Source organism: Caretta caretta, chromosome 3 (genome assembly GCF_965140235.1).
Source record: "Caretta caretta isolate rCarCar2 chromosome 3, rCarCar1.hap1, whole genome shotgun sequence".
NCBI classification, from domain to species: Eukaryota; Metazoa; Chordata; order Testudines; family Cheloniidae; genus Caretta; species Caretta caretta.
In genome coordinates this window covers 101,049,731-101,077,578 of record NC_134208.1, presented here as the reverse complement: position 1 = coordinate 101,077,578, position 27,848 = coordinate 101,049,731, and the positions used below count along the sequence as shown (strand labels likewise).

Below are 27,848 nucleotides of genomic sequence, written 5' to 3'. Positions count from 1 at the left end.
TCATGAGTGCTAGAAAATTACTTTTTAAAAGAAACAAAGCTGAGAGTCTCATGTAATCACCTCTGTCCAGAAGTTGGGCTTCAAATTCCAAATCAAATATTGCAAGGCTCAAAATAAAATTGTGAGAGCTGGCAACTCTGTCTCTCTCAGGGACTATCCTGAGACACCTTCTGTTCATCTCTTCTCTGTGAGAACTCATCTGTTTTAATGGCTTCATATACCTTCAATACACTTACAAGTCAAATCTATGCATCACTACAGATTTGTCTCCATGCAGCCCTCCCACCCTGTCTCTTCAACTTCTCCTTCTTGATGACTCACCATCAACTCAAGCTTAACATGGCCCCAACAGAGCTCATCTTCCCTCCCAAATCTTCTCAACTCTTCCCCTCTCCCCCCAAATCTTTCATTGTCAACAACAATCGTTCTTTCTATCATCCAGGTCCATTATCCCTGTGTCACTTTTGATAGCCAATGGTGAGTCCTGAGAATGGATGTAGGAGCAAATTTGGGAAATTAGATGTAGGCCAAAGTAGAGCTATGGAGTAAAAACAAGGACCTTGGATCTCCTGCTGAAAATTCATGGAAGAGGATTTTGTTTTGTCCTTGAAGAAATAATTTCAATTTCTATAGTTCTTTCCTTCTACTGATCCCAGAGCACTTTACAAGCATCTATGAATTCAGCCTCACATCATCCCTGACTGTGGGAGGAGGCCAGAGAAGTAAGAAGCTGCTGAATGTGTCATGGGATGGGTGTATTATGATTTCAACATCTTAATTTACACCTGTTTTACATGCAGCTTTGGGGATTTTGCTCCTTGATTCAAAACTGGTTCAAGGCCCAAATGATTCCGAGTCTCATCTCCAACAGACATTTATTCACTCCTCAAAGTCAGCGCACAGTTTGGTACAATTGGGCAATTTTTGCCCAGGCCTGAAAGAGCAGACATGTAATTGGTCAGGATTGAGATTAATTGGCATGACTGTATGTGAAAGCTTGTATGGCTCTTGTCCACATTATACCTACCTGCAGTCACTATGTTCGTTCCCTTACTTTCACAAGTATTTGCATTTATCAAATCCAATGAGCACTAACTTCCCCATAAGTAATAGTTGTTGTTTTTTAAAAAACTAGTGAGCAACAAATTAAATGTTTCATCCAGTTAAATCAAAATATGCTTACAGTATCTCAAATTGCTGTTCACTGCCACTCTCTGAAATTACACCTTTTTCATCATTCAAGCAACTTTCATACTCTACTTTGATTTGACCTGTAGTGTTTTAAACTAGCAGCTGTCTGACCCAGTAATTCTTTTTATGTATTCACCATTTACAATCCTGTGCTTTCCCAACAGACACCCACACCCTTGGTTTTACAGTTGGACTCGGGTGGCAGTAGGGCCAACTGATACCTATGGGGCAGAATAAACTGTAAAAAAGGACATGGATCTTGTGAGATTTGTTCTTATAAATGCAGCACATTTCATACAATTACATGTTTGCCAAATTAATATGGAATTCAGGGTGGTGATAAGAGGTCTATTGGCTCCCTCAGTCCAGACAATAAGCCCCTGAGAAAGTGTTTAGATAAGTGTATGCAGCTCTAGCACTGAGATGCTTTGGCTAAAATATAAATAAATACATAAAAATGTAGCGCGCACACAAATAAACACTCCAGGCCAAATTCATACCTAGCATAAATGGACACAAGTCCATTAGATACAGTAAATTGCACTGGTTTACCCCAACGATTCTTTTGGCCCCAGATGTCCACAGCGATTGATTCTAATGCTGGAACAGATAATGGGACAAGGTAATAGGACAGCATGTTCAGCACTGACAGGAGCAAATCAAAACAATGTCTAGTTCCTATGAAAAATATCATAGGGAACCTCTTAACTTGAGATGGGGGGTGTTATGAAAGCAATCCCATTAGTGCTAAGAGAAGCCTAATTGTAAAAGCCTTCTTTATCCAACTGAGAACATAAACAGTGTTCAATAACTTAGCTATAGTACTGCTTTATAAAGCTAAAGTATTCTGTTCAGAATACACGTTAAAGGCTGCATCTGTAGTAGGGTGCTTTGTGTAGGCTTTTTTGGGATATATATATATTACCTCTTTCATAAGTCTCTCTTTAAATTTCCTAGGCCAAATTTTGCACCTGTTGTATCCCCACTGACTTCAGCGGGCTGTAACAGATGTAACCAAGAATTTGACTCACTGTTTTTCTTTTTAAATTTTCCAGCGCTTTCCATCCCATTACATGTATTTAGAAAAAAATGTCATAATAATTTACAATTTATTTAATCTGTAAAATGATTATTCTCACTCATCAAAACAACTTTTCTTTCAACCTCAGCAGAGCTCTAGACATCTCCAATGCAAGCCTAGAACAGGGTACCATATGATCTTACAACATATATCTACTAAGAGAGAAACACTGCTTCCTGCTCTGTGGTTGTAGAAGGCTCTCTGGTAATAGAATCAGACTGGGTCTGCTACACAAATAAGGGCAGGATTTTGGGAGGCCACATATAGTTTGTGTACCCCTGTACAGACCCCAGCTTCACATGGGCTCCCTGCATGAAGCTGGAGGAGGGGCATGGGCCAGAATGATTTGCCACTACAAAGCTTCTCTGGTCCTTTCCCTGCAGAGCTGGATCACTACAGCCATGGAGTTTACTGCAGCCTTAGACTATAATAGCCTTTACTGTGTGGCTCTGTTCTATGGCCTGTGGCAAAGAGTGGAGAAGCAGACAAATTTTCCCCCCTGCTTCTCTCAGCAGAGTTCCTAAGCACTGAGCTCAGTTGCACAAGGTAGGTTCTGGGGAGAAGATTTGTCCTTAAGTATGGCAAGGAAATTTGTTCACTCAGAACCCACACAGTGAGCCAAATTAAGCTTTGTTATAGCAGTGCCACAGCACTCACCACAACATGATGGGCTGTAACTGAGTACAGAATTTGTCCCAATGTGTAACAAACCTGGGATTACATCTTTTTTGCCAAGGGTTTGGAGAGAGAAACATTAGCACTCATGCAGGCGAGAGCTGCAGCTGGATAGAACAAGTAAGCAGGTGGTTGTGCAAACTTCCCCACAAGTCCTTAGGAATGTGTCTTGTCTTTGACCAGCCAACACCCACAGCTGTTTCAGTCCGTGGACTCTCCTGAGCACTGATTTCCAAGAGTGCTAAATTTTGCAGTGGCTTTATCATGTGGATTAGGCCATTGGTTAATGACAAAGTCATTCAGAACTGGCCCACATTACATTTAAACCAAAATCTCCAGAGTGAAAAATATTTCAGCGAGCTACCTACTCTCCTTTTAGTGAGGCACATTTATTCACAGTATTCAAGTTAAGGAACTTCAGTTGAAGGAATCTTATAACCAAGTGGTAATTATTTTGTTTGTTTTTTTGGGTTTTTTTCATTCTCAGTTTGGTGTGGAGTTGTAATTCAGTATTTACCACAAATCCCTGTCTCTATCTAAAGTATCCTGTGTTTCTATATAGAACCATTACACAGGTATGATGTCCACCTCAGTGTTTGCTGTACAGGGTAGTTTACTGGCAATACAAAGCCCTGTTTAATCTCCCCTACACAATTCTCTGAAGAGGCCACCACCATGATGGAACACCAGAAGCATAAAAATGGATGTGAAAGCCATTTTCCTTATGCCACTTCCCTGCTGAGCTTTAAACCTCCTGTTTGATTGTGGAGTAACTATGCTGAATACACTACCATATACAGCACTTCTGGTCAATCAGTGGGAGAAAGAACTGTGTGCAGTAGAGCAGACTCGGTGAAGTAATGGACATGTGAATCAGTGCTAGCAGATAGCAGGAAGCATAAGAAGGTCCTTTCTTGTTCTTTCTCTCTTTGACAAAGAGCGCGGTGGCCTAAGGTAAAAGCTCATAGATGGAGTCCTCTCCTTCAGCTCCAACCAAATCTTCCACCTTCAACAAATGCTTTTACTGACTTCCCCTCGCTTTCTAAAATGTTTCGGTCCCTCACCTTGACCTTCAAAGATCTGTAAAACTCTGACTATCATCATCTTCTGCTGCTTCTCATCACCTCCAAAACTACCCTCTCATTCCTTACTCTTCTCCTTATCCTATCTAACTGCTCTCCTTGTCTCCGCCTCCCACTCCCAGGGTTTGTCTATATGGCAAGATAGCAGGGTGCCATGTGCTAACTTGCCATTTCAACAAGCCCTCACTTCTTTGCTCCCTCTGCTACTTTGTTCCTCTGTTACCACATACTCTCTTCTCTTCAAAAAGAAAAGGAGTATTTGTGGCACCTTAGAGACTAACAAATTTATTTGAGCATAAGCTTATCTCCTGAATTGTCACCTTGTATATGTCTGTTAGACTGCAAGCTGTTTGAGGCTGTATTTTGCTAAATGCTGTTTCCATCATTATTCACAGCACTATATAATAAGTGTGGTGCCTGGAGGAAAAAGCCAGAAGAGGGAAGGGAAGGGAGTGTGGTAGAGGAAGGGCGGGGGCTAGGGGGGCGGCTTGGAAGAATCCATTGCTTTTTTCTGTCTTAGTTAAGAACGTCTAACTTCTGCCTGGTTCTACCTCTTTTGTAAGTTAGAGATGAGCTGGTTACTGGACATTGGAACTTGTTAGCTTATAGCTTTTTCAGATGAAGAAATAGTGTAGAGGATACAAAAAAAGTTTTGAAACAGATTTAAAGTCTGCCGTGCTGTTTGTTTTTTTTTACACAGAATGTATAATATCATCCTTTCCCTCCTATATAAAATACAAAATATTTCAAAGCAGACACCTCACATTCTTGAGTAGTAAGTTTGAATGACATCTAAGTCTATTGCATTATTGGTGTAGAGTTTTGTTTTCTAACTGACGGAGGCTTTAGTTTTTATCCGTGCCTGGACAGCTTCCTGAGGAACAAGGAGCAGGAAATATAAACCAGATGCAGAAAATTGGATTCCCTGGTCCAGAGTTCATGAATTATGTGGACCTAGCTAAAATGGAATTCAGAAACAAAGTGACAGAAATTTGGATTTTCTGACAGAAGGGAAATGTTTCACTGAGTAGCAAGTCAAAAGTAAATATTTCATTGTGTAACCAAGCTTAAGGAAAGCATCATATCCATCACAAATTTTAAAACCCCAACATTCCAGACAAATTAGCTAATTTGATTCAGTGCACAGGAGGATGAGAAAATCAAATACACTTATTTCTGATTCAACTTATAGTTACCAGGCTACAAAACAGAAATGGAAATATCCCTGACTGTCATTCTAAACACACTGAGGAAGATTCTGCTTGCAGAGATGCAGTGCAACTATTCCATTACTTGGTCATCTTAAAATTCCATATCTGAATGACATCATAAAGGACAAAAGAACCGGTGATTCCTTATATCCTCTTTCAACCACTTTATCGACAAAATCTTTCCTGGTACATATTGCTAATGAGGGGTTACCTTAAATGTGTTAGCTTTCAATATCAAAATGCTCCCCATACTGTACATCTGATAAGTTTTTAAAATATTGTTTTAAAGCACTGTTTATGATATTCACCTTGAGTTGATCTTCTAATAGAAATGAGCTGCCAGAATGATGAGAGAGAAAATCAGACACAAGGGTTTTTTTTGGTTTTTACTTGTTACCAAAAAAAATCTAATCAACTTAGTATAATTTATCAATTAGCCTCCACCTACCCCTACCCAGCCTCTGCGAGTGGTTCCTTTAATTAAAAAAAGGAGAATTCTGTCTGCTTCCCCTAGCTGTACACTCAATCTAAAATAGCAGCACACAACAGTCACAAGCATACAGTACTGAATAAAACAGTCACACTTACTGATTTTTTCCTCTTTTCTTGAGAAAGGAAAGCAGCAGAGCTGGCCCATGGCACCTACTGCTTTATTTTCTTCTTCGTCCTCTGTGTGTGCACCCCAAACAAAAACTGTACGTCAGTCTACAGTCTGTAAAGAAACTGCTTATTCTGCTCAGAGAGAGAGACAGGGGAGGAGAAAAGAGAGGGAGGGAAAAGAGAAGGGAGCTGGAAGCTATGGTGAACGAAAAGGCTCCACCTCCTTATCCTGCTGCCTCATGTAATTGCTTTAGGACTGAAAGTGAAGGGTGGGGGAGAGAAGTTACTTTTGCCATATGCTCCTATAACTAGGATGCAACTTATCATAAACAAATGCTGCAGACACATCATCCTTTTCTTGCATCTGTCTTCAGAGACGTGAAAAAGGAATTGTTATTATTTAAAATATAGGTATTGTGGCTACTTCAAACAAAAAAGAAAATTAACCAAGCATAGCTGTACCCTCTCCTTTGCCTTCACTCCCCAAATATTGTGCTGAGAAAAGGTAGGAAAATAGTCAATTTAGAAATTAACTGACTTGGTGTTTTCTCCCCCTAGAAACAGAAATGAGGGTCACAGGAGTTAGAGATGGAAAAAGACCCATTAAATCATAGTTCTCAACCTTAGGGCAGAGAAAGAGTCCCTAGAAAAAGGCAGCATCTGATATTATTCACTGCATGTAATTCAGTAGAATTTGACACTGACTTCAATGGAATCAGGATCGGGCTCTCTGCTATAGCCAAAAAGTGAGATTTAACATACATTTTGCATATGGTATACACTAAATGGTATATAGATTTTAAAACAGTAAGTCCATTTTAGACTTTAATGCATGCTAATATTTACAAAAAAGAGTGAGTGGACACTACGTAGGTGATTTATTATTCTTTGGTTTGTCTATTTTTTTTTTCTGATGAGAAAACACCCTTTTAAACACAGCCCCTCTTGGTTCCATCATTTGAAATATCCCAGCATTCATAAATATTATGGAATTAAAATAAGAATGACCTTAATTATTGAAACACATAACAATGCTACCAATTCTTAAAGATCCCTGAAGTGTGATGGGAAAGGGGTGTGGGTTATCTAATCTCTACTACCATTTTGACTGCAGTCAGTCTGTTTCTGAATCGTAACATTTTCTTCAGTCAGAAAAAGGTTCTACTCTGATGCCAACAGGCAAACTCTTCCCAGTGTAGGACCTGATTTTGCACACTGCCTGAGGTCTAACTCCTGTCAAATAAGAGATATCCAGCTCCTACTGCATATAAGAGAGAGCATGAAACCAGTGGGACATGTGCCTAAGTAAGGAAGGCAGTAACACATGGGATGGATTTAGTGTACAGTTGTTTTTCTTACCATACCAGTTAAGTAACTTATAAGAATTAATTGATGTTTTTAAATGATTGGTTTTAAAAAGAAAACTCCGCTATTGCCATATGGCATTTTATAAGTGTAACAAAGAAGCACTTTCTAGATAACAGCAATTTGATCAGTGATAGAAATTCTCAGCACAGATTATTTTTAGGGATCCATACCAGGCTACGATTTGATTCATGAAATTAAGTTTGTTTTCCCTATTTTAAGAAACACATAAATGCCATAAAACTAAAGCCTAATATAAATGAAAAATCTGCAGCAAAGCCATGTAGTCCAAACTAGGGATTCATATGAATATTTTGTATTCCCTATAGAGAGAGTTAACTTATTTGTGCGGAACAAGTATAATGTGGGTAAAGCAAATATTATGTCTGGTATGCATCATTCCAGATGAAAAGTGAATTGTCTTTGAGTTGAGTACAATTCCAAGACTAAGAAGTATTAGTCAGCTTTTCAGTTTAACTATTTTTATCATTTTGCATGTTTATTACTCTGCCAATAAGTTAATAGTCACCTGTTCCTATATTAATTCTTTTCTTCCAGTACCAGCAACAAAAGAAAGCAGAGAGATCCATGAGTTTTTAAAATACTCATAGCAGGTATCAAGTTGTTAATAGAAATTCATCTCAGTTTGGGAGTTAAAAATGTCGTCTTTAAGCAGATGCTGTCAGCCTAATCAGAAGAAAAGGAAAAGCACATGATCCACAGTCTACAGCAGGAGTGAATTAAACATGAATACTAATTCACAATTACAGGGCAAAAATGAAACCAGTCATCAAAGCAAGAGAGACACTAAAGTTAAGTATACCAGTCTCATTCATCCTATACAGGGCCCAAAAAGACCACATGCAATATTTTATGCACAAAGGAAAACAAATATTCCTAATCAAGAAAACTGACTAAGAAAACAGTAATGTTGAAATAACACAGACAATGGAAATATATTTTTCAGTTGTGTTCTGCAACCGATTGAAAAACAGTGGGCCAAATATACTCTGGTACATGGATACAATTGATGGGATGCATCTATGTAAGTGTATAACTGAATACAAAATTGGGTCCAGTGTCTCAATTCTTCAGGAAGCCAGCTGCATGTAGCTGCATATTAAGCAGGAAAGAAGTCTGGTTAAACAAAGCAATACCATACAGCCAAGTGTCTTGTTAGGACAAGCTATGTAACCCCAGTTCTGTTTACCCTTCCCTTTCTGAACATTCTTGACAGCTTGTATATATCAGGTCCCAATAGCCACTTAAATAAACTTTGAGTGGCCACAGTCAATGATAATTTGTTAATATCCAATGATGTTTTAGGCCCTGAGCCAGCAAAGCAATTAAACATATGTTTAATTTTAAGCATGAGACTAGACCCATTGACTACATTGGGAATACTCACTTGTCTAAAATTAAGTACATGCTTAAGTGTTTTACTGGATTGAGACTTTAGTTTACTTTGCTTTGACATTTCTTGAAATTTGGTTTAAAAAAATGCAAAGGGCATTTCTGACCTTAATATATATGAATCTATGATAGAAGTCATAGCAAACGGGCAAGGCTTTCACCAGTTAGTCTATTTATATATTAACTGCATAACTACAATAATTCTTGCCATATAAGGTTAAAATGGCAGCCTAAATGTGATTATCAAAGAATGATTAATGCTAATGATCCCCGAGGCATACTAGCAAGTATCTTGGGGAGAGTTTTCCAAAAATAGGGATCGTTCATGAGGACCAAGTGGATGTATCACAAGATCAATTTCCTGTAATTGGAGTGTCAGAATTTGGGGAAGAGGTAGATACTGGTTGTCACTGATCTGTCACCTTCTGTGTAAGAACACTAAGAACAAAAGCTAGTGCCAGTTCAGTGCAAAAGTAGTCGTGCTAGGCTCCATCAAGCAGAAATCTCAGTTTTGAGTCTTGGAGTATCTCTCTTTTCATGAGTTGAAAGAGACTAAGAGATCATTAAAAGCACTCAGTTTCTAAGTAGAAAGAAGCTTCTGCTCTTCCAGAATACTGTCCAGCTGATCTTCTTGAGGATACTGGTGGTGTTAGTTACATAAGAGGGTGGGGAAGAGGTAGAAAATCTGCTTTTTATGGGAAGTAAAAGAATTTCAGCCCCCAGGATCTACACAATCTAATAAAAAACAACGAGGAGTCCTTGTGGCACCTTAGAGACCAAGTGGGTTCTAGCCCATGAAAGCTTATGCCCAAATAAATTTGTTAGTCTCTAAGGTGCCACAAGGACTCCTCGCTGTTTTTGCTGATACAGACTAAAAAGGCTACCACTCTGAAACCTGTCACAATCTAAGGTCTCCAAGCCCATAAGGAAGGTTATCATCAAATGGAACACCTACTTGGATGTTTAGGCTGTTGCCAAGAATTCTTAATTTTTTTAAAATGAAGAAATGTGGGAAATCTTTGAAAATCATCCACCTGACAACCATGAAATACACAGGTTGTGGTGGGCTTTTTGTGGTTGTTTGTTTGTATGTTCCTTACACTTGGTCTAGAGTAGTAGAATAATACACCCTGTGGTTAAACCTGCAAGAATTAATGACTGACTTCTTTCACTCTATCCTCCCCCATTATTCAAAAACACGTTGAAATGAATGCTCTTGGAAATACTACAAAACTGAATTCTTTTGGTGAAAAGATGCAATACAAAAATGTACAAATTAAAAAGTTTGATTTTCTTATTCTACAGTGTGCTAAGAAAATTCATATAAAGGTTCACTGTAAGGAAAAATACAATTCAGCTGACACTCAACTCAGCCATACAAATGTATACAGTATTTTAACTGTACCCTTTCTAAAAGAGAACCTGAATCTTGCCATGTTAAATTACGTATGTATGGTAAACCCTCATCACAGATATTTATATTACAAAGCTGCCTTCTAGAGAAATAATCTTGCCTTTATCCAACATAGGCCACTTTTTCTAAGTCTTCCATTCACTACACTGTACTGCCCCAGCAATATTTTGCATAACCTGGGAAGGCCGCACGCTTCTTTTGTTCGCTTTGAGCCCAATCCACCACCCAGTGAAGTCCAGGAAAAACTTCTGTTGGCTTCAATGGGTGGATGGACTGGATATTTTGATTGTAATGTCAAAGCCTCACTCATAAATAATTAATATTTGCTTGTGTTTTCTACATAATGCAATTAAGTGCTCAGTTCCTGGGTACTGCTGTGAAAAAAACCAAAATGCTAAGGAACACGGATGGGGTTGGCAGGGAAGGAAAAACCCCAAATCAGAAAATAATTAGGAATTGCAAAGGGGAGATTTTAGATTTTTTTTCCCACCGTGACTAAAATATCTTTTTAACAAATTAATTAAAGGCCATATTTGAAATACAGTAAGGTGTTATTCAGGACAATACTAATAGTTCTATTTTTTCCTTCTAAAAATTTTCAGATTACCAACATAAATTTGTGCTTCAGCCCACGAGTTGCAGAAGCCTCCCAGTGTGTATTTGAGAACTATGTGCAAAATTGTTATATAGTGTCAGTCCGTATGGCTATATCACAAAACACATCTGAAGCACAACTGTGCACCCACATCTTGTAAGCAGCACAGGGAACTACAAGGCCCTTTATCAATAGAGGATGTGACACGAGTCAACATGTTGAAAAAGTGACAAATTAACAACAACAAAAGAAATGTTGTTTAAGGATGGACAAAATGTCTAACTTCCAACCCACTCAAACATAGGGTTCAAAATTCAGACTCCCACTCAAACATGATAGGCCCACAAGTATCACTATTTGTCTCTTGTCCATAGCCACGAGGAGGTTATTCATCAGCGCCACCAAGACCATCTCTACACAATGTCTCAGTCTGAATCCTGTTTGTGAGGGGTCCAGGAGACTGTCAGTTGAAGAAAGGTGTGGTCATAGGTTGGTTCCCCCTAAATTCTCAATTATTTTACCAAGGAATTAGAGGTGGGAGATTGCTAGTAAGGTCTCATAATAGATTACTGAGAATTAACCTGACTGATATCCATTTTGGGAGGACTTAATTAGGGAGGGTTTCCTCTTTCTTTGTGTAAACAACTTAGAGAAGTGCAAAGTAAAATTCTGGGGTCTGATGTACAAATATTTTAAAAATAAACTGAAGAATGTGTTGGAATCTTGCTCATTTACCTTCTTTTTTTAAAACAACTCAATCATTGTGATGCTATTATATAAACTTTAAAAGATCAAAGAAAATCCTTTCCCCCCCCCCCATTTATTTTATACATTGAAAGGATAAATGAAGGTTACTTACCTGCAATTAGAAAAGGAGTGCTTGTGGCACCTTAGAGTTCTTCAGGGTGGCTCTGCATATTCACATTTAAAGGTACTGCGCCACCTTGTGCTGTTTTACAGTAAAATCCCTTCTAGTAGCATCAACTGGAACACTCTGCACCTCCCCACCCCCAGTTCTCAGGACTCACTGAGGGCAAGGCTATAAAGGGGCAGAGCTCCCTCACGACCTCAGTTCCTTCCACCCTAAAGTCAGAGACACAACGCAATAAGGACTCTGACAGAGAGGGGAAGGCAGGTGGGAAACACCGAAGTCCAGATTACAGACTTGCAAATTTAATCCACTGGTAACTGCCTCAGGCAGGTGAAGAAAGCCGCTCCAGTGGAATGTGATTGAATCACAGCAATGTACAGAAACTTTTGCCAGTGTGTAATATTCAGCAATATGTTGTTTAATCCACCAAGAGGGACAGTCTGTGAAGAGACCATATACTCCATGTGGTTCTTGGCATAAAATACAAACAATCTAGGTGATGTACAAAAACTTTTAATTCTTTCCAGGTAATAGGAGAGGGTCATGCTAACATTTAAACTATGTAGTAACAATTCTTCCCATTGAAGTTTTAGGGGTTCCCCAGGTTTTCCTAACCTGGCAAATTAATGTTCTGATTAACATGGAAATCAGATACCACTTTAGGTAAAAATCTGGTATCAGGTCTGAGGACCACCTTGTCCTTATGAAAAGAAGTGAAAGGTGGATGAGCCATAAGGCATTCAATTTACTCACTCTCCTAGCTGAGGTGATGGCAACAACGATAGCATTGAGAGATAAATGATAGAAAGAACACTCAGCCAAAATTCAAAAAGGTGATTCTACCAGCATGGCCGATACCAAACAGATTTCAAGAAGGGACAGGATTTCTGACAGGGGGAAACACATTTGATAAACCTTTCATAAATCCTAAACTGAACAATGAGCAGTGATCCACCATTAACTGGAGTATGATATATGGAGATGACTGTCAAGTGAACTTTTAATGATGAGTTAGATAACCCTGTACATTAAGTATTCCAGAATGCAAGGAATACAAGCAGATACAGGGCAATCAGATTTTCTCTTCCTCAAAGTTTGGAATCTGGTCCACTTTAAATGATAACAGCACCTAGTAGCCTATTTTCTAGAGTTAATTAGTACCACTACATACGAAGAGTATGACTGCTTAAGTGCCGACAGAGTCAAAGACCAATTGTCCATGCTGTCAAGAGACAGGACAGTGGGTCTGCATGTAAGATCTTTCCCTCCTGTTGAGACAGGAGACCTGGAGACAGTGGAAGATGCATCAAGACTCCACTGGACAGCTGAAGGAAATTGGTTAGCCACTATTGTGACAAAGCCAGAGCAATGAGAATCATCCTTGCCGTGTTCTGACATATTTTTCTACCTTCTGGATGAGGGGAAAGGCATACATCAGCTCTGTCCCCCAGTGCAGAAGGAAGGCATCCGACAGAGATTGACTGTCCCTGGCTGCTCTGGAATAGAATAGGAAACACTAGGGCCAGATTCAGGGCCCTAGGATAAATGTCATGAAGGATACACCAATGCTATAGGCTTACAGCCTCTGCAGAGGGGAGCGGAGTGAGCACACCCCTGCCTGTTGATGTAATACATCACTGATATATTCTCCATCACCCCTGCACAACCCTTCCCTCCAGATGAGGGAAGAACAACCTTAGAGCCAGAAGAACAGCTCTTCACGCCAATCCATTTATGTGCGGCAGGGTGCTCTCCTAAGACGACCAGTGCCCTCGAACTGTCAAATGATTTCGATGCGCTCCCCCCCGCCCCCCGTTCGTTGATGTGGTGGGCTAGCCTGTCTCCAAAGAAAGGGTAGATTGGTCCTGATTGGCTGGATCTTGACTTCCAATCCTCTAGTCAAAACTGAGACTCGTTGTTCCAAGATGAAGACACTGATGGGGCAGCAACATGTCTACATTTCGGCCTAAATTTGAAATACCTCTTCTTGTAGTGACTCTAGGAGGTGCAGGCTGCTGGAACTTCTGATGTTCTTGGAATTGATTGATGGAAATAAGAGGACCTGAGTGAACGTTTGGCCACACTCTGTCCCTCCATTAAGATAGCATTTGTCAGTTGTCATCCAGCAAGTCCTGTAAAAATGTCATCTTTTCCCATAATGGAACTGGTAATGGGCCATGACTGCCTGATAATTCGCCACCATAATACCGAGGGACAATGAAGAGAAACACCTTTCTCCCCAACTAATCAATCCTTTTCCCTTCTTTATCCACTGGGTTGGACTGCAGTAGACCCTGTTACTGGCTGCAGCCACCATCAAGTGAATTAGGGGCAGGGTGGTTATGGAAGTAGGAGCATCTCTCAGATAGTATCTGATACTACTTGTCAGCTTTCTTAGAAACAGGCTGACAAGAAGTGGGCATGGTTCACACAGATTTAGCAAGTTGCAGCAACCCATCCAAAATTGGTAGGAATATTCGACTCCTTTCAGTAGCACAAAAGATATCAAACACTGGGTGAGAAGTCTCTTCCACAGGCACAGCAAGAATATTTAAAGTGGAGATCCAGATCCAGAGGAGCCGGATCCATGGATCTCTGGACTGTCAGATCTTTAACAGATGACACATACCCTCCAAGTGGATGGAGAGGTAAATTGAAAAATTCCTAGGGTGGCCCCCAATAAGACCACATACCCTAGGATTGCCAGCAACCAGTGTTTGGGAATGTGCCTGCAGGAAGAGGACCTTAGGGTAGTACGAACCGAGCATTCTTATTCTCTCTTCTTCCTAGTAAGGATCCAGGTCTGGATCAAAGATAGAGTATACCAGGGACAGTAGCAGATCTGAATGGAAGTACAGAGATCCAGGTCTTGGGACCATGTACAGGTCCTAGGAGGAAGAATAGAGTGTTTAGCCCAGCAATATCCTTTGGCCTCTTCTTCCTAACAGTGAATGAGGAAGAAGATATTGGTACCAGAGACACATACCTCCTTTTGGAAACTTTTCCCCACTCAGAACTGACGAATCAAGCAGAGCTGTAAGGTGGCTGTTACTATGACAGAGCTCTCCAGAACTGAGGATACAGTCATAACCGGCCCAGGAATCAACGACAGATCTGATGACATGGACATCCTCCGATCTAACCTTCTCCCCAACTCCACCGCCTTTTGCTGTTGAAGCCAGGGGTGGAATGGATCTCCTTTTTGGAACCGTGGCAGTCCTGTCAGAATCAGATGGATCTCTCAGTTCTGCACAGGAACTGCACTGCTAACAGCAGCCATGTTGTCTCTGTGCTTCTTCTTCTTTGATGCTGTGATGGACGGAACCAAACCCAATCAATTCCATCTTCTTGGATCCAGAAGTGGAAGTCAGAACCAGCCCTGATCCTGCAGCTGCAGGAGTTTCATTGGGTCCTGGTAACTGAGAGGCATGAGTAAGGATAAGATTTTGTCATGGATATTTTTAGTAAAAGGCACGGACAGGTCACAGGCAATGAACAAAAAATTCATGGAAGCCGTGACCTGTCCCTGACTTTTCCTAAAAACATCGCTGAGAAAATGGAGATGGAGGGGAGGGTCCAGCACTCTGCCCCACTGCATGCACTGGCAGGGAGCTGCGGCCCCTCACTCCAACCAGTGGCTGGGAGCTGGGGGGAATCCCCCCCTGGTGCCACTGGCGGGGGGCGGCTGGGGAGCTCCAGGGGATCCCCCCAGCACTGCCAGTGGGGGTGGCTGAGGAGCTTCAGGGGGTCTCCCCATCACCCTGCAGGGCTGGGGAGCTGTGGGGGATCCCCCCTGATGCCCTGCAGGGCATCTGCCCTGCAGGGCTGGGAGCCGTGGGGGATCCCCCTGATGCTGTAGTGGCTGGGCTGCTGTGGGGCCCCAATGTCATGGAGATTGCAGAAAGTCATGGAATCCGTGACTTCCACAACCTCTATGACATACCTGTAGCCTTAGGCATGAGGTACAGCACCAATGAGGGTGGCCAAATTGTCTCTTGTCCTTTCTTCCAGAACTGGGGCAGTCAGATCTGACCACATGGCCCTTAGTTCAAACATCTGTAGCCTTGTGGGTTTTACCGAGGGAGCTGCAGGAACCAAGTCTGACCATGACAGGGGTTGTGGCTCCTTGGAAACCTTCAGTCGCTTGACATTGATAGCCACAGGAACAGAGACTGGCCCCTTAGCCCTGGCATCCAAGACCTGACTGGCACCCAAGACCTTGAGCAGGAGAAGCTGCAAGCGAGTCTCCATATTCCTGGGGACTGTGGGAGTAAGGGTTCAGCAGACTGAATGCCCAGAAGGCAAATGTCCTTCTCCTAGGCACTTGAGGCACTACAAGAGATTGTTGGATGCCAGGGAGACAGACGAGCAGGAAGCATGATTGAAACCCAGTTACCTTTTGTTTCTTCAGTTCCTCCATAACCTGAAACTGTGAAAAAACACTAATCGCTAACTAACTAAATGATGCTAATGCTAAATAGAAAGACTCTGATTCCAAAGAGACCAGAGCAATTCACATCCACCTAGGCATGCAACTGGAAGGGACAGAGGAGGTGAGGGCTCTCTGCCCCTTTACAGACTCACTCTCAGTGCATCACGATGCTGAGGGGAGGGGTGGGGCAGGGAGTGCCGAGTGCTCTAGCTGGCATTGCTAGAAGAGGTATTGCCATAAGGCACCACAGTAAATGCAAGTGGGAATATGAAGAGCCACTTGACAAAGTTGTTCTTCTATTATGTAGATAAACAGGGAAGAAGAAAGAGAGAATCCATGTCAAGATTATTTTAGTAATCTTCTGTTGCCTGTAATGGGTTATGTTTATTTCATCTTCAGAAGATGCTTTTTCTGCAGTTTTTGAAGTTATTAAAATGGGGTTTCTCCCATTTTGCCTAGATGACAATGTTGATGTTTTTCTTTCTGCAGTGTTTTCATTTTGGTTTATGTCAAATACGCCTTTTAAGAAATGGGACAACATGGCCCTCAAGAGAAAGAAATCAGAGGTTTTTCTGCGTTATTACTTCCATCCCCTTATCCCACACAAAAGGATACCAATTTTTCTAATTGAAAACAAAATGTGACATAATAAATAGGACACACAAACTTGATCTATCCAATGTACATAACTATGATATAAACCACATAACATCAACATCACAAATCATCACTGGGCACAGCTGAGTGTTGTTCAGAGCCAATAAAGCAATATTCTCTCTAATAAAGAAAAAATAACCGTAAGAGAAGTTTCCACTGAAACAAACTAATCTGACAAGTTAAAAAAAAAAATCAAAAGTTATGGTAGCGTCAATTACGATCTTCTGCTTTCCATGGCCAGCCATCTATTCTTCCACTCCCAAGGTAAAGGCAATACTTGGGAAGTGGGTCACAATTTATTGCAAACTAAAATCTCTTACCACTGCCACTGACCCACCACCCTATCCCACTTCCCAGTAGCCATACTATTCGGGGGCTGCTCTTTTGTCACTGTTGCCTCATTGTGTCACTTACAAAGAAGTATGCTGTGTTAGAATTCTTCCATTGGGATTTGGAACTAGTGTATAAACAAGCTTATCTCTTGTCCCTGTGCATAGTATACCTAATTTCCCATAGCAGACACAGCATTGCACACAGTGGGTCTGACCCCAGCCCCCAGCTCCATCCCCTTTTCGGTGTGCCTCAATTTTGGAAGTCATTACCACCACTTGGTCCACTACAACTCAGATTTTGGTAACCTTCCAAGCATGATAAATATCCCGTCTTTTCCCCTCTTTTTTTAAAAACTGCTGAGGAAGTATAGGTTGAGATGAATGCATTTATGGGCTGTGCTTTGTCCGTTTTTCATTTCTGGGATAAGTGCTCAGAGCATTGGACGGGAACCTATGTGTGTATTTTCAAAATTTGGAGAAATAAAATAAAAAATAGAAAATTATTGTTGGATAGAGAGCTACCTAAGGAGTGTCTGAGTTTTGGCAATTACTACATTCTGGAGGTTATTTTTGGCTGCCAACTGATGAAAACTGAAAGCACAGTTTTGGAGCACGTTTCAGAAATTTTCTATATTGTTTCCATGGCTAAATTGTCACTCAAAATGTGAAATCTGGTGGTGGTATGCAAATAACCAATGGAGTTTAAAGCCTGGGAGCGGTGTACCAAACATTCATTGCTCTGTAGTGAAGCTATGCTTTTCTGTTTATATTGGTGGCTTTTATGGATTCATACAGTTTAATTAAAAAAAACTGGAAAATTTTGCATCCCTAAATTTAAAACTCTTCCAGTATACATATTTAACTGTTTACTTCACCAGCCAAGAATGCTAGATCTGAATATATTATTGAAGAATAAAGGAAAACAGCATAAAGTTAGCAAGCAATGAACTCTATATACTTGTTGTGTAACCTTTTATTTTAACTACATTTCCCACATTTAAAACACTCGCATTCACAAAATTTGGTTCAGGCGCTGCAGTTGACAGCACATGGATAGACTGCTGCACCCACAAAGAGGTCCATTGCAGTCTGCCTGTGCACTATCAGTTGCAGCATTAGAGCCTTAGAAGGTAAACTGCCTTAGAAGGCAAATATCCACAGAAGCATCCCTGTCAAAACTCTTTCTTAGCTTACATATAAAACATTGATTCTGAAAGCCATTTTGTAAGAAATAAGATTCTTTCATGGTCTCCCCTTCCTTCCTAAGTCCTGTTCTCTCACTGGTTAGTTTTCAGATGTTTCATTCTGTGGGACATCAGGAAAGGCACCACTTTTTTTTTTTAAAGGATCTTCTAGACTAGAATACAGAGGAAATCCTTGAATATTTGCCCACCACAACTGTATGCAATAGGTCCTTTGGCTGGCTGGGCAGGAGACAAGGAGCTTACTGTCCCTATAAGGGTTCTGCCAGCAATTGGTGGTAGAGAGGGAGGAAGGAGAAGCTTCACTTGGACGGAGCAGGGAGGAACAGGAAGTTGTTGGATCAGGTGGGGACACTGCCCTTCTGGGTGAGCAGAAGCGGGTGGAGTATTTATACCCTAGGCAGTTCTGGTGAAACCCTTTCTTACTGGGACTGGCAACAATTTGAGTCACAACTGGCAACAATTTGAGTCACAGTAAGACCAGGTTTCATTATGATCCACTGTAGGTATTATGCTAGTCGCCCTTTTTCTTTGGGTCTGGGAAGGAATTTTTCCCTTACTACCAGATTGGCCAGGGCAGGGTAGATATTTTCACCTTCCCCACGGCAGGGCAGGGATCCAGTAGGAAATGATGACAACCCACACTATAAAATTTACCTCACCCAGATATTTTAAGTGAATAAAGTTGCAGCCTCACTAAACTACATCCATTGCCTCTTGTCTTTATTCCAGCATGGCTGGGCAATGTCCCATTTCCTTCAGCCCCTCAGTCTCTTCAAAAAGCCTTTTTAAAAGTGATCAATGATTCTGAGTGCCTCATTTGTGGGGTGCCCACCCGAGACATATGTGAGTTGATTCTCATTGACTTCATTTGGATTTGTGAGTCCTCTATACTTCTGAAAATGTGGCCTAACGAGTTCTAAGTTGGGCACCCAGAAATTGAAGCATCCAAAATTAATGGCCATTTTTGAAAACAATGGTCTTACATCTTAAAATGTGGCTGGAAAGATCCTCAGTTTGCACAAATCCTTTCCCTCTTCCAGATGTCAGCCCAGCTGAGTAGCACGCTTGAGGCTTTCTCACTGCTACTGCCATCACTTCTACACTAACCAGTCAATGGCAGAAAGAGGGGCAGCCCATCCTTGCTCCCCACCCACCTCACTGCCTTGAAAATTACAGTCATTGAGTTCCACGTTTGTGTGTACGCAGACTCAGGAAGACATCTCACATCAGTTTGTGTAAGAACGCTATAGTCACAACCAGAAGGTCTAGAAACTATTTTTCCTAAATTAGAAATTAAAAACTTCAGAGTATGGTTGGGGATGGGAGGGAATGGAGAGGTTACGATTTCCCACTCCTGCACACACCATCTCTGATCTGCCAATGGGAGCCATTCTATTATAGGTTAATAAAATATAATCAGAACGATGGTGTGAGTTTTGGAGAGAGAAAAAATAGCTTTCTTCTCACGAAGTAATTTACTTTGCTGGTTTTTTGTTGGTTTGTTTTTGTAAATCAGTGACAGCTGGTACCTATGAAGGTCGCCATGTTTGCTTGTAAAGAGGGCTCCTGTTAATTTATTTACAGTATAATCATTTGTTCACTATCTTACAGCCAAACAATATATTTTGGGGGCTTGGGGACAATTGTATCTTAAAATATAACATTACTAATATTTTCAGGCACAAATCATAATTTCTCTCTCAATAAGAATTTTAAATATATTCAGAATGCCTGAGTGGAAACCTGATTCACTAAGCTAATATTACTTTTACTAGATGGGCTTTCACTGTTAATTATTTTTACAAGCATCACAGTCAATAAATGTATGCACTATTTTTCACAGTGGGAAGTAAGATGCTGCTCATTTGTCATCTGAAGCTCCTTGAAACCTTGTCTTTTTTTGAAACATATTGAATCACAAAAGCCGGTAATGGAATAAAAATAAACAGTTTACAGCTCCAAACCACATCTTGTATGGGAAACTACTGGCCCCTGCCCCATAACTATATAAACAGAAAAAATGCAATGTTTCACAGAGGTTATGAAAATTGGATACTCCAGGGGTCAGATTCTGCTCTGGGTGAATACTAAAGATAACAGTGGCAGCACACATCCATGGGGCAAATATAGCCTCAAGCAGTAAAGTAATGATTTGGAAAGACTTTTATGTGTATTCTATATAGCCCCCATCACGATAAAGTCTGAATGCCTCATAATCATTAGTGAATTTATTTTCACAGCATCCTTGTGAGGTAAGGCATTATTGTGCAAGTGAAGCACAGCAATAGAGGATTTGTCCAAGAAAGTCTGTAACAGAACAAGGATTTGAACCCAGAACTCCAATCTCCAATCCCAAACTCATGTATTAACCACAAGATCATCCTTCCTCACTTTTACACATCTAGAAGCAATTATCGTTATTCAGCATCTACCTTATTATACTTAATTATGCAGGGCCCAATGGCAGTTTTGTCCAAATGTGTACAATGCTGGGCTCAGATACTTAATAGCTCTGTTTGAAAATGTCATCACTTCTCAGTTTTGATTCCCAAGCAAAGAACAATACCGTTGATCCTTAGGGTTCTTTCCTTTTTAATTTGACGGGCATTATCTTCTTTGTGTAGACCTCTATTTTATCTGAGATGCACAAAGGTAATTGAAAGCAACTGAACTACAGTAGTTACACCAGTGGAAACTGATATTTTGAGAGTAATTTTCTGTAGGCACAGAATGCAGCAAAGCTGTTAAAGTGAAAAATCTTCTGTAAGTACATTAGCTAAATCAAACATATTTCAGAAGCAGCTTTATCCTGATACTTTGTAACAAAATAGATTAATTAAGAATAATGTGTGGCAATGGAAACTATTTCAGGGTTTAACCCACATATATTTTAGCATATTTTAACAGCTTGGTCTAGCAATTATTTCTTTGCTGCAAGAAAAAAGCTTTTTCTTACCTTCCGTTATCAAGTCCTTTTCTTTCTATTTTTAATTAAAACCAGGTTTAAATTTTGAAATGAAATTCTCACAAGCAAGCACAATAAATTATTAATATATCTTTGTAGCACAGAGCCCAACATAGTGAATCATTTGAATTTATCACTTACACCTGCCCCCATTAACATAGGGTCTACCAATATATGTTAAACACACTTCCGAAGGACTGGAAGTTGGCCAATGGATTGTTTAATTTTAACAAAGAAGTATTATATCGCCACAGCTGTCTCATTGTGTATCTATCAGATTCACTGCCACTAAGAGATGGGCCAGATTAGCCTATCAAAAGAACAGGGTAGGCAGTTTCAGATTTATTTCCTTGGCTACTCTGTGTAAGGTTTCCTGAGACCAAAACGGAGAGAACTCTTCTTCATGTAAAATAAGAGAGAACCAGAAATGCCGGCTAGCTTTTATTTTTAACTGCAGCAAAGCCCAATGTTTTGAGAATATGCAATCCAAGAAATATCAGAAATACAAATATAGTCTGCCCAATAACTTCTGTTTGGTTTTGATTGCCTGATTTATTACAATACTATCACAAAAGCACTAAATTTGTAAATATTATTTCTAAAAGAAAAATACTACATCTTTAAAAGCCTGTTAAAGTTTACCATGATTCACACAATAAATAAAATATCAAGTGCCTTTGCCCCAGGCTCGCTTTCAGCCACTGTATAATGCTCAAGTGCAGTAGCCTGATAAGTGCTAGAATTATTCACAGGGATTTTTTTTTCCAGTTGTCTCAGACATAGTGCCAAATCTTGTTTGTCTTACATATATGAGATGTCACATTGACTTAGTGGGACTAGGGTGAAATCCTATTTGATTTATCCATAATGTCTATCAGAAATCAGTGGCTCCAGTTGATTCCTCCTTCTATCACACATGGGAGCTGACTCTTTTCAACCACTGTAATCATGGAGAGACATTTTCTTTAGTCATCCCCTTTGCAGCTGAAAACAAAGAACACAAGCACTAGCCTGCCCAAATTTCATCAGAAGCTTTTTCTAGACCCCCAGCTATGCCTTTACTCTAGACCAGCGGTTCTCAAACTGTGGGTCAGGACCCCAAAGTGAGTCGTGACTCCATTTTAATGGAGTCGCCAGGCATGGCGTTAGACTTGCGCTGGCCTGGGGCCAAAGCCCAAGCCCCACCAACTGGGGCTGAGGGCTTCAGCCCTGTGTGGCAGGTGGCAGATTACAGCCCGCCCCCCCCCCCGCCCCCGCCTGGGGCTGAAGCCCTTGGGCTTTGGCTTTGCTCCCTCCCCTCCCCCCACCCAGGACAGCGGTGCTTGGGAGATCTCAGGCTTAAGTCCCCCTCCTGGGGTCGTGTAGTAATTTTTGTTGTCAGAAGTGGGTCGCAGTGCAATGAAGTTTGAGAACCCCTGCTCTAGACTATTAACCTCCTACTTCAATGCCCATTAAAACAGATTTCCACTGGTTTTGCTACTTTCCAGTTCCATTGGCCTTTCTATTTGTCACAGGAATTTTAAAGGTAAATTGAAATAACATAAATCTAAGTGTAAAACCTGTCTGACAGCCCAGATCATTAACATTAGGTACCTATAAATTAAAAAGAAATACATTTTCAAATAATTTTAGGGGAAAGAGTTCTTTTGTAGGAGATCATTGTCAAGAAGCACAGACTGTAATTAATAGAAATGGTACCTATATCTGAAGGAAGCTAGAAGTAAAATATGAAAAGTAAAGCAAAACTGGTACCTTAAAATTTTCCATTACAACTCCTTGTAAAAACCATGTTATCCACTATAAAGTGGACAAAATTGAAAATTCATATTTGAGGGTTCTAGACATGCACGAGAACTGTGAACAAGGCAATCTGACAACTCTAAATAACTGACTAGCAGGATTTCTAAAAAAAAACTACACCGTTATCATAGCCTAGCACCTCCCCCGCAAAACTTCCTCATATCTAGCTTCTTTTAGAAGCATACTTGTTTGTGAACTTTATATTTGCGAATTAGTAGTGTGAGGGAAGTGCAAATTGGAATTTAATTTAAGTATCAACGGCTTTTCTAATTACACTGTAAACCTAATTAAAAGTCAACATTTTTGCCTCAAAAAATTGAACTGAAAAGCCTATGTCTCAGTGCACTTGCTTTGTACCAAACAGACATCAAAGTCAAATAGACTGGACATTTCTACTTATCTCTCTACCCACTCGTCTTTCCCCCTCCCCTGTCCCCTCAAGGACACAATGACATTTATACAGGCCAGAAAATGAAGAAGTGTGATTTCTGAAATGCTTTCAGAGCAAGGAGAGGATACAGAATGCTGCTAAATGAAAATGACAGTTACTTTCCTGTCTCAATTTATTGAAAAAATGTGTATTATTTACAACATGTAGTCCTGGTAACCAGGATATTAAAGGAAGAAAAAATATGGATGATATTTATCTATATCAGATTTATGTTTAAACCTCTAAATTGGGACTATGTTTCCCACTAGAGAAGGGAAAGAGGGTTTTGTTTTGTTTGTTAATTACAATAAATATTGCTCTGGAGAGAACTGCTGGTTATGGTCAAACTGATTATTTGTAATCTTTTTTGTATCTGTTCTTATTTTTAATTTATTGTTCTATACTAAACTCTAAACAAAGATCTGTGCTTTTAGTCCACTCATGGATGCCCAGGGTGAACTTTTCATTTGTATATTAATATACCTCCTCCTGTGAAGATGCTACCTGAGATCATTTATCAGTACAAAATGAGGTAACTGGCAAAATAAACACAACAGATGAAGGTCAAAAACTTGACTATTTAATAGACAAATATTTCTGTGTATTGAGACAACTTCCTAGCCTTTCTAGGGAAAATAACATTTTAATGAGGAATCACATATACTATTACATATGAAAAAAGACATTTGAGGCTGTTGTCAGCTAAACGCCTACATTGGCAAAAGCAGGCATAAACCGTGTAAAGGCCCCCTGCAGCAGAAAGTCTGGGGAGGGTGCCATCTGTAGAGCTGGCCCAAAAAAAAGGAATCCCTTTCTGTGAAAAATGTTGTATGGGGGGAGGGGAGGAGGGAAAGAAAAATTTAGTCCTGATTCAGGACGAAATTTTTCTCAGAGAGGGATTCAAAGAAAAATTATATTCTGAAAGAACCAAAACGGAAATTGACAAGAGCCTTCCAGCCTAGCTGCTGGAGAGGTAAAGAGCCTGGATCCCTGGTCTCTTTGATTCTCTGTCCCTCTTAGAGGGAAGGCAGGGAGACAAAGAGAGCCCAGTGCTCTGCTTTTCTGTCCCCTGAGCTAATCCTCCTAGAAAGCTTTTTGTCAGTTTCACTGGCAGAAAGTGAAATTGCCAAGTGTTTTCATGGCAGGCAGAAAATCAACATTGATTCAGCAAAACTGAAATTTTCTTGTGGTAAATGTTGGTTCTGTGAAAAGCACATTTTTCGCTGGAAAATAATTCCAACAAAATTTTTTTTGACCAGCTCTTTAACATTTAAAAGTGTGGGCCCCTTACTGAATGAGGGAGGCAACCTAGTGACAGAGGATGTGGAAAAAGCTAATGTACTCAATGCTTTCTTTGCCTCTGTTTTCACTAACAAGGTCAGCTCCCAGACTGCTGCGCTGGGCATCGCAAAATGGGGAAGAGATGGCCAGCCCTCTGTGGAGATAGAGGTGGTTAGGGACTATTTAGAAAAGCTGGACGTGCACAAGTCCATGGGGCCGGACGAGTTGCATCCGAGAGTGCTGAAGAAATTGGCAGCTGTGATTGCAGAGCCATTGGCCATTATCTTTGAAAACTCGTGGCGAACGGGGGAAGTCCCGGATGACTGGAAAAAGGCTAATGTAGTGCCAATCTTTAAAAAAGGGAAGAAGGAGGATCCTGGGAACTACAGGCCAGTCAGCCTCACCTCAGTCCCTGGAAAAATCATGGAGCAGGTCCTCAAAGAATCAATCCTGAAGCACTTGCATGAGAGGAAAGTGATCAGGAACAGCCAGCATGGATTCACCAAGGGAAGGTCATGCCTGACTAATCTAATCGCCTTTTATGATGAGATTACTGGTTCTGTGGATGAAGGGAAAGCAGTGGATGTATTGTTTCTTGACTTTAGCAAAACTTTTGACACCGTCTCCCACAGTATTCTTGTCAGCAAGTTAAGGAAGTATGTGCTGGATGAATGCACTATAAGGTGGGTAGAAAGCTGGCTAGATTGTCGGGCTCAACGGGTAGTGATCAATGGCTCCATGTCTAGTTGGCAGCCGGTATCAAGTGAAGTGCCCCAAGGGTCGGTCCTGGGGCCGATTTTGTTCAATATCTTCATAAATGATCTGGAGGATGGTGTGGATTGCACTCTCAGCAAATTTGCGGATGATACTAAACTTGGAGGAGTGGTAGATACGCTGGAGGGGAGGGATAGGATACAGAAGGACCTAGGCAAATTGGAGGATTGGGCCAAAAGAAATCTGATGAGGTTCAATAAGGATAAGTGCAGCGTCCTGCACTTAGGACGGAAGAACCCAATGCACAGCTACAGACTAGGGACCGAATGGCTAGGCAGCAGTTCTGCGGAAAAGGACCTAGGGGTGACAGTGGACGAGAAGCTGGATATGAGTCAGCAGTGTGCCCTTGTTGCCAAGAAGGCCAATGGCATTTTGGGATGTATAAGTAGGGGCATAGCGAGCAGATCGAGGGACGTGATCGTTCCCCTCTATTCGACATTGGTGAGGCCTCATCTGGAGTACTGTGTCCAGTTTTGGGCCCCACACTACAAGAAGGATGTGGATAAATTGGAGAGAGTCCAGCGAAGGGCAACAAAAATGATTAGGGGTCTGGAACACGAGTTATGAGGAGAGGCTGAGGGAGCTGGGATTGTTTAGTCTGCAGAAGAGAAGAATGAGGGGGGATTTGATAGCTGCTTTCAACTACCTGAAAGGGGGTTCCAAAGAGGATGGCTCTAGACTGTTCTCAATGGTAGCAGATGACAGAACGAGGAGTAATGGTCTCAAGTTGCAGTGGGGGAGGTTTAGATTGGATATTAGGAAAAACTTTTTCACTAAGAGGGTGGTGAAACACTGGAATGCGTTACCTAGGGAGGTGGTAGAATCTCCTTCCTTCGAGGTTTTTAAGGTCAGGCTTGACAAAGCCCTGGCTGGGATGATTTAACTGGGAATTTGTCCTGCTTCGAGCAGGGGGTTGGACTAGATGACCTTCTGGGGTCCCTTCCAACCCTGATATTCTATGATTCTATGATTTAAATCTTTAACATTTGTTTCAAGGTTCCACAGAAACCCCACCATTCAAGACTGCCCAAGAATGCATGGATTCAGTGCATTCCTGATGTACCCTGCCCCTCCTTCGTGGGTAGCACTGCCCACTTTTGAGGCTGCACTGATCATTGACAGGCCCTTGGCATGTTAAGAGTTCCAATGTAAAGAGTTGCATGAAGGAAGCCATTTGCAGTGTAGCACAACAAGCTTTGTGCCTACAAAGCCTTATGGCACCTTATGTAGTAACTATTTACATGTATAGATAGAGCTCTCTTAATACAGTAGAGCAGTGTTTGCCATTGCAACTCCTCCCCCAGGTGGCCTTTCCAGCTGTCGCAGCTGGCATAACCCAGAGCTAAATCAAGCCCCCATTGTATCCTATTTTCTTGGCACAAAGAGTGTGGATCCAAGACTGGGAACCTGAGCTCTTAAAAGATTCAGCATGATAGCTCTTAAGGCCTAGAAAGAAAACTGTTAATTATTGATAGAATGACCTGTTATGGCTGCCTGCTGCAGGTTCACAAAGTCCACCTATTAAAAGTAGTTACCAAATTTCTCTTTGAAAAAATTGGTGTATGTGGCATAAAGCAGCCCCTCCCCAGCTCCCTTCATTTTCCATTATAAAAAAATAGTTAAATTACAAGCAGGCAGATAAAGATGAAACAACAAGTGAAAGCCGCTCCCAAAATACATAGAAGAATTCATAAGTACCAGCACCACCTTAGTTCATTATTATATTTAAAAAAATAACTTCTCAAATGGTAAAATGCTAAAGGTGTGGCACTGATCAGGGATCTGATAAGGCACAGGGCTTTGATCTTTTTCCCCTCAAAAATATTTCATTTGCCGGCAGTGAGGCAAACAGCTATTGCCTTCACTGTCACTACACTATCTGATGTTCTCCCATAGTCACATTATTGTCTCCTGGGCTGCACCAAGTAAAATTCCATTTTAACAACCCCACCACTTCTGACCCGGTTTCATCTGCATCCCAAAGTTGAGGAAGGCAGAAGAGACAAAGGAATGGAGAAAATAAATTAATGATGATTTGGATAGTTTAAGATTAAATAGGTTGAAATCCAGTCACTCCCCTGCCCATTTCTTCACACACACACCCCGCCCCTGAGAAGCTTTAATGGTTTCTTAGTTTATTGTACTTGTTCTCTATGGTTGTTTTTTTTTGGTTGGAAATTATTGTGTTCCATAGCTAAAACTTTGTAATATAAACAATATTGCCTTAAAAGACAGCATAATACAGTCCAGGAGTAAGAATTTAGATTGATCATGCTCACACAGCCTTTGGCAGTAGTTAAAAAATCCATAAACAAGCTATTGGGATGTGTGTGTATCTGTATGTTATTGAATTTAAATTGTGGAAGGTTTCAGAGTGGTAGCTGTGTTAGTCTGTATCAGCAAAAACGAGGAGTCCTTGTGGCACCCTAGAAACTAATACATTTATTTGGGCATAAGCTTTCGTGGGCTAGAAC

At 40.9% G+C, this 27,848-nt stretch overlaps 1 protein-coding gene across 3 annotated transcripts in view; it reads right to left on the bottom strand.

Annotated features, from left to right (window-relative positions):
- AKAP7 (A-kinase anchoring protein 7) overlaps positions 1 to 27,848 on the bottom strand; it is a 140,364-nt gene that overhangs the window by 20,074 nt on the left and 92,442 nt on the right. Inside the window, exon 8 of one of the 3 annotated variants that reach the window (XM_075126748.1) lies at positions 5,874 to 7,892. The exons of the other annotated variants lie outside the window; for them this stretch is intronic. Within the exon in view, the coding sequence (XP_074982849.1) occupies positions 7,888 to 7,892 (5 nt within the window). The 3' untranslated portion in view covers positions 5,874 to 7,887. Of the gene's footprint in view, positions 1 to 5,873; positions 7,893 to 27,848 lie in introns of those variants that run through there. 3 annotated transcript variants of the gene reach the window in all.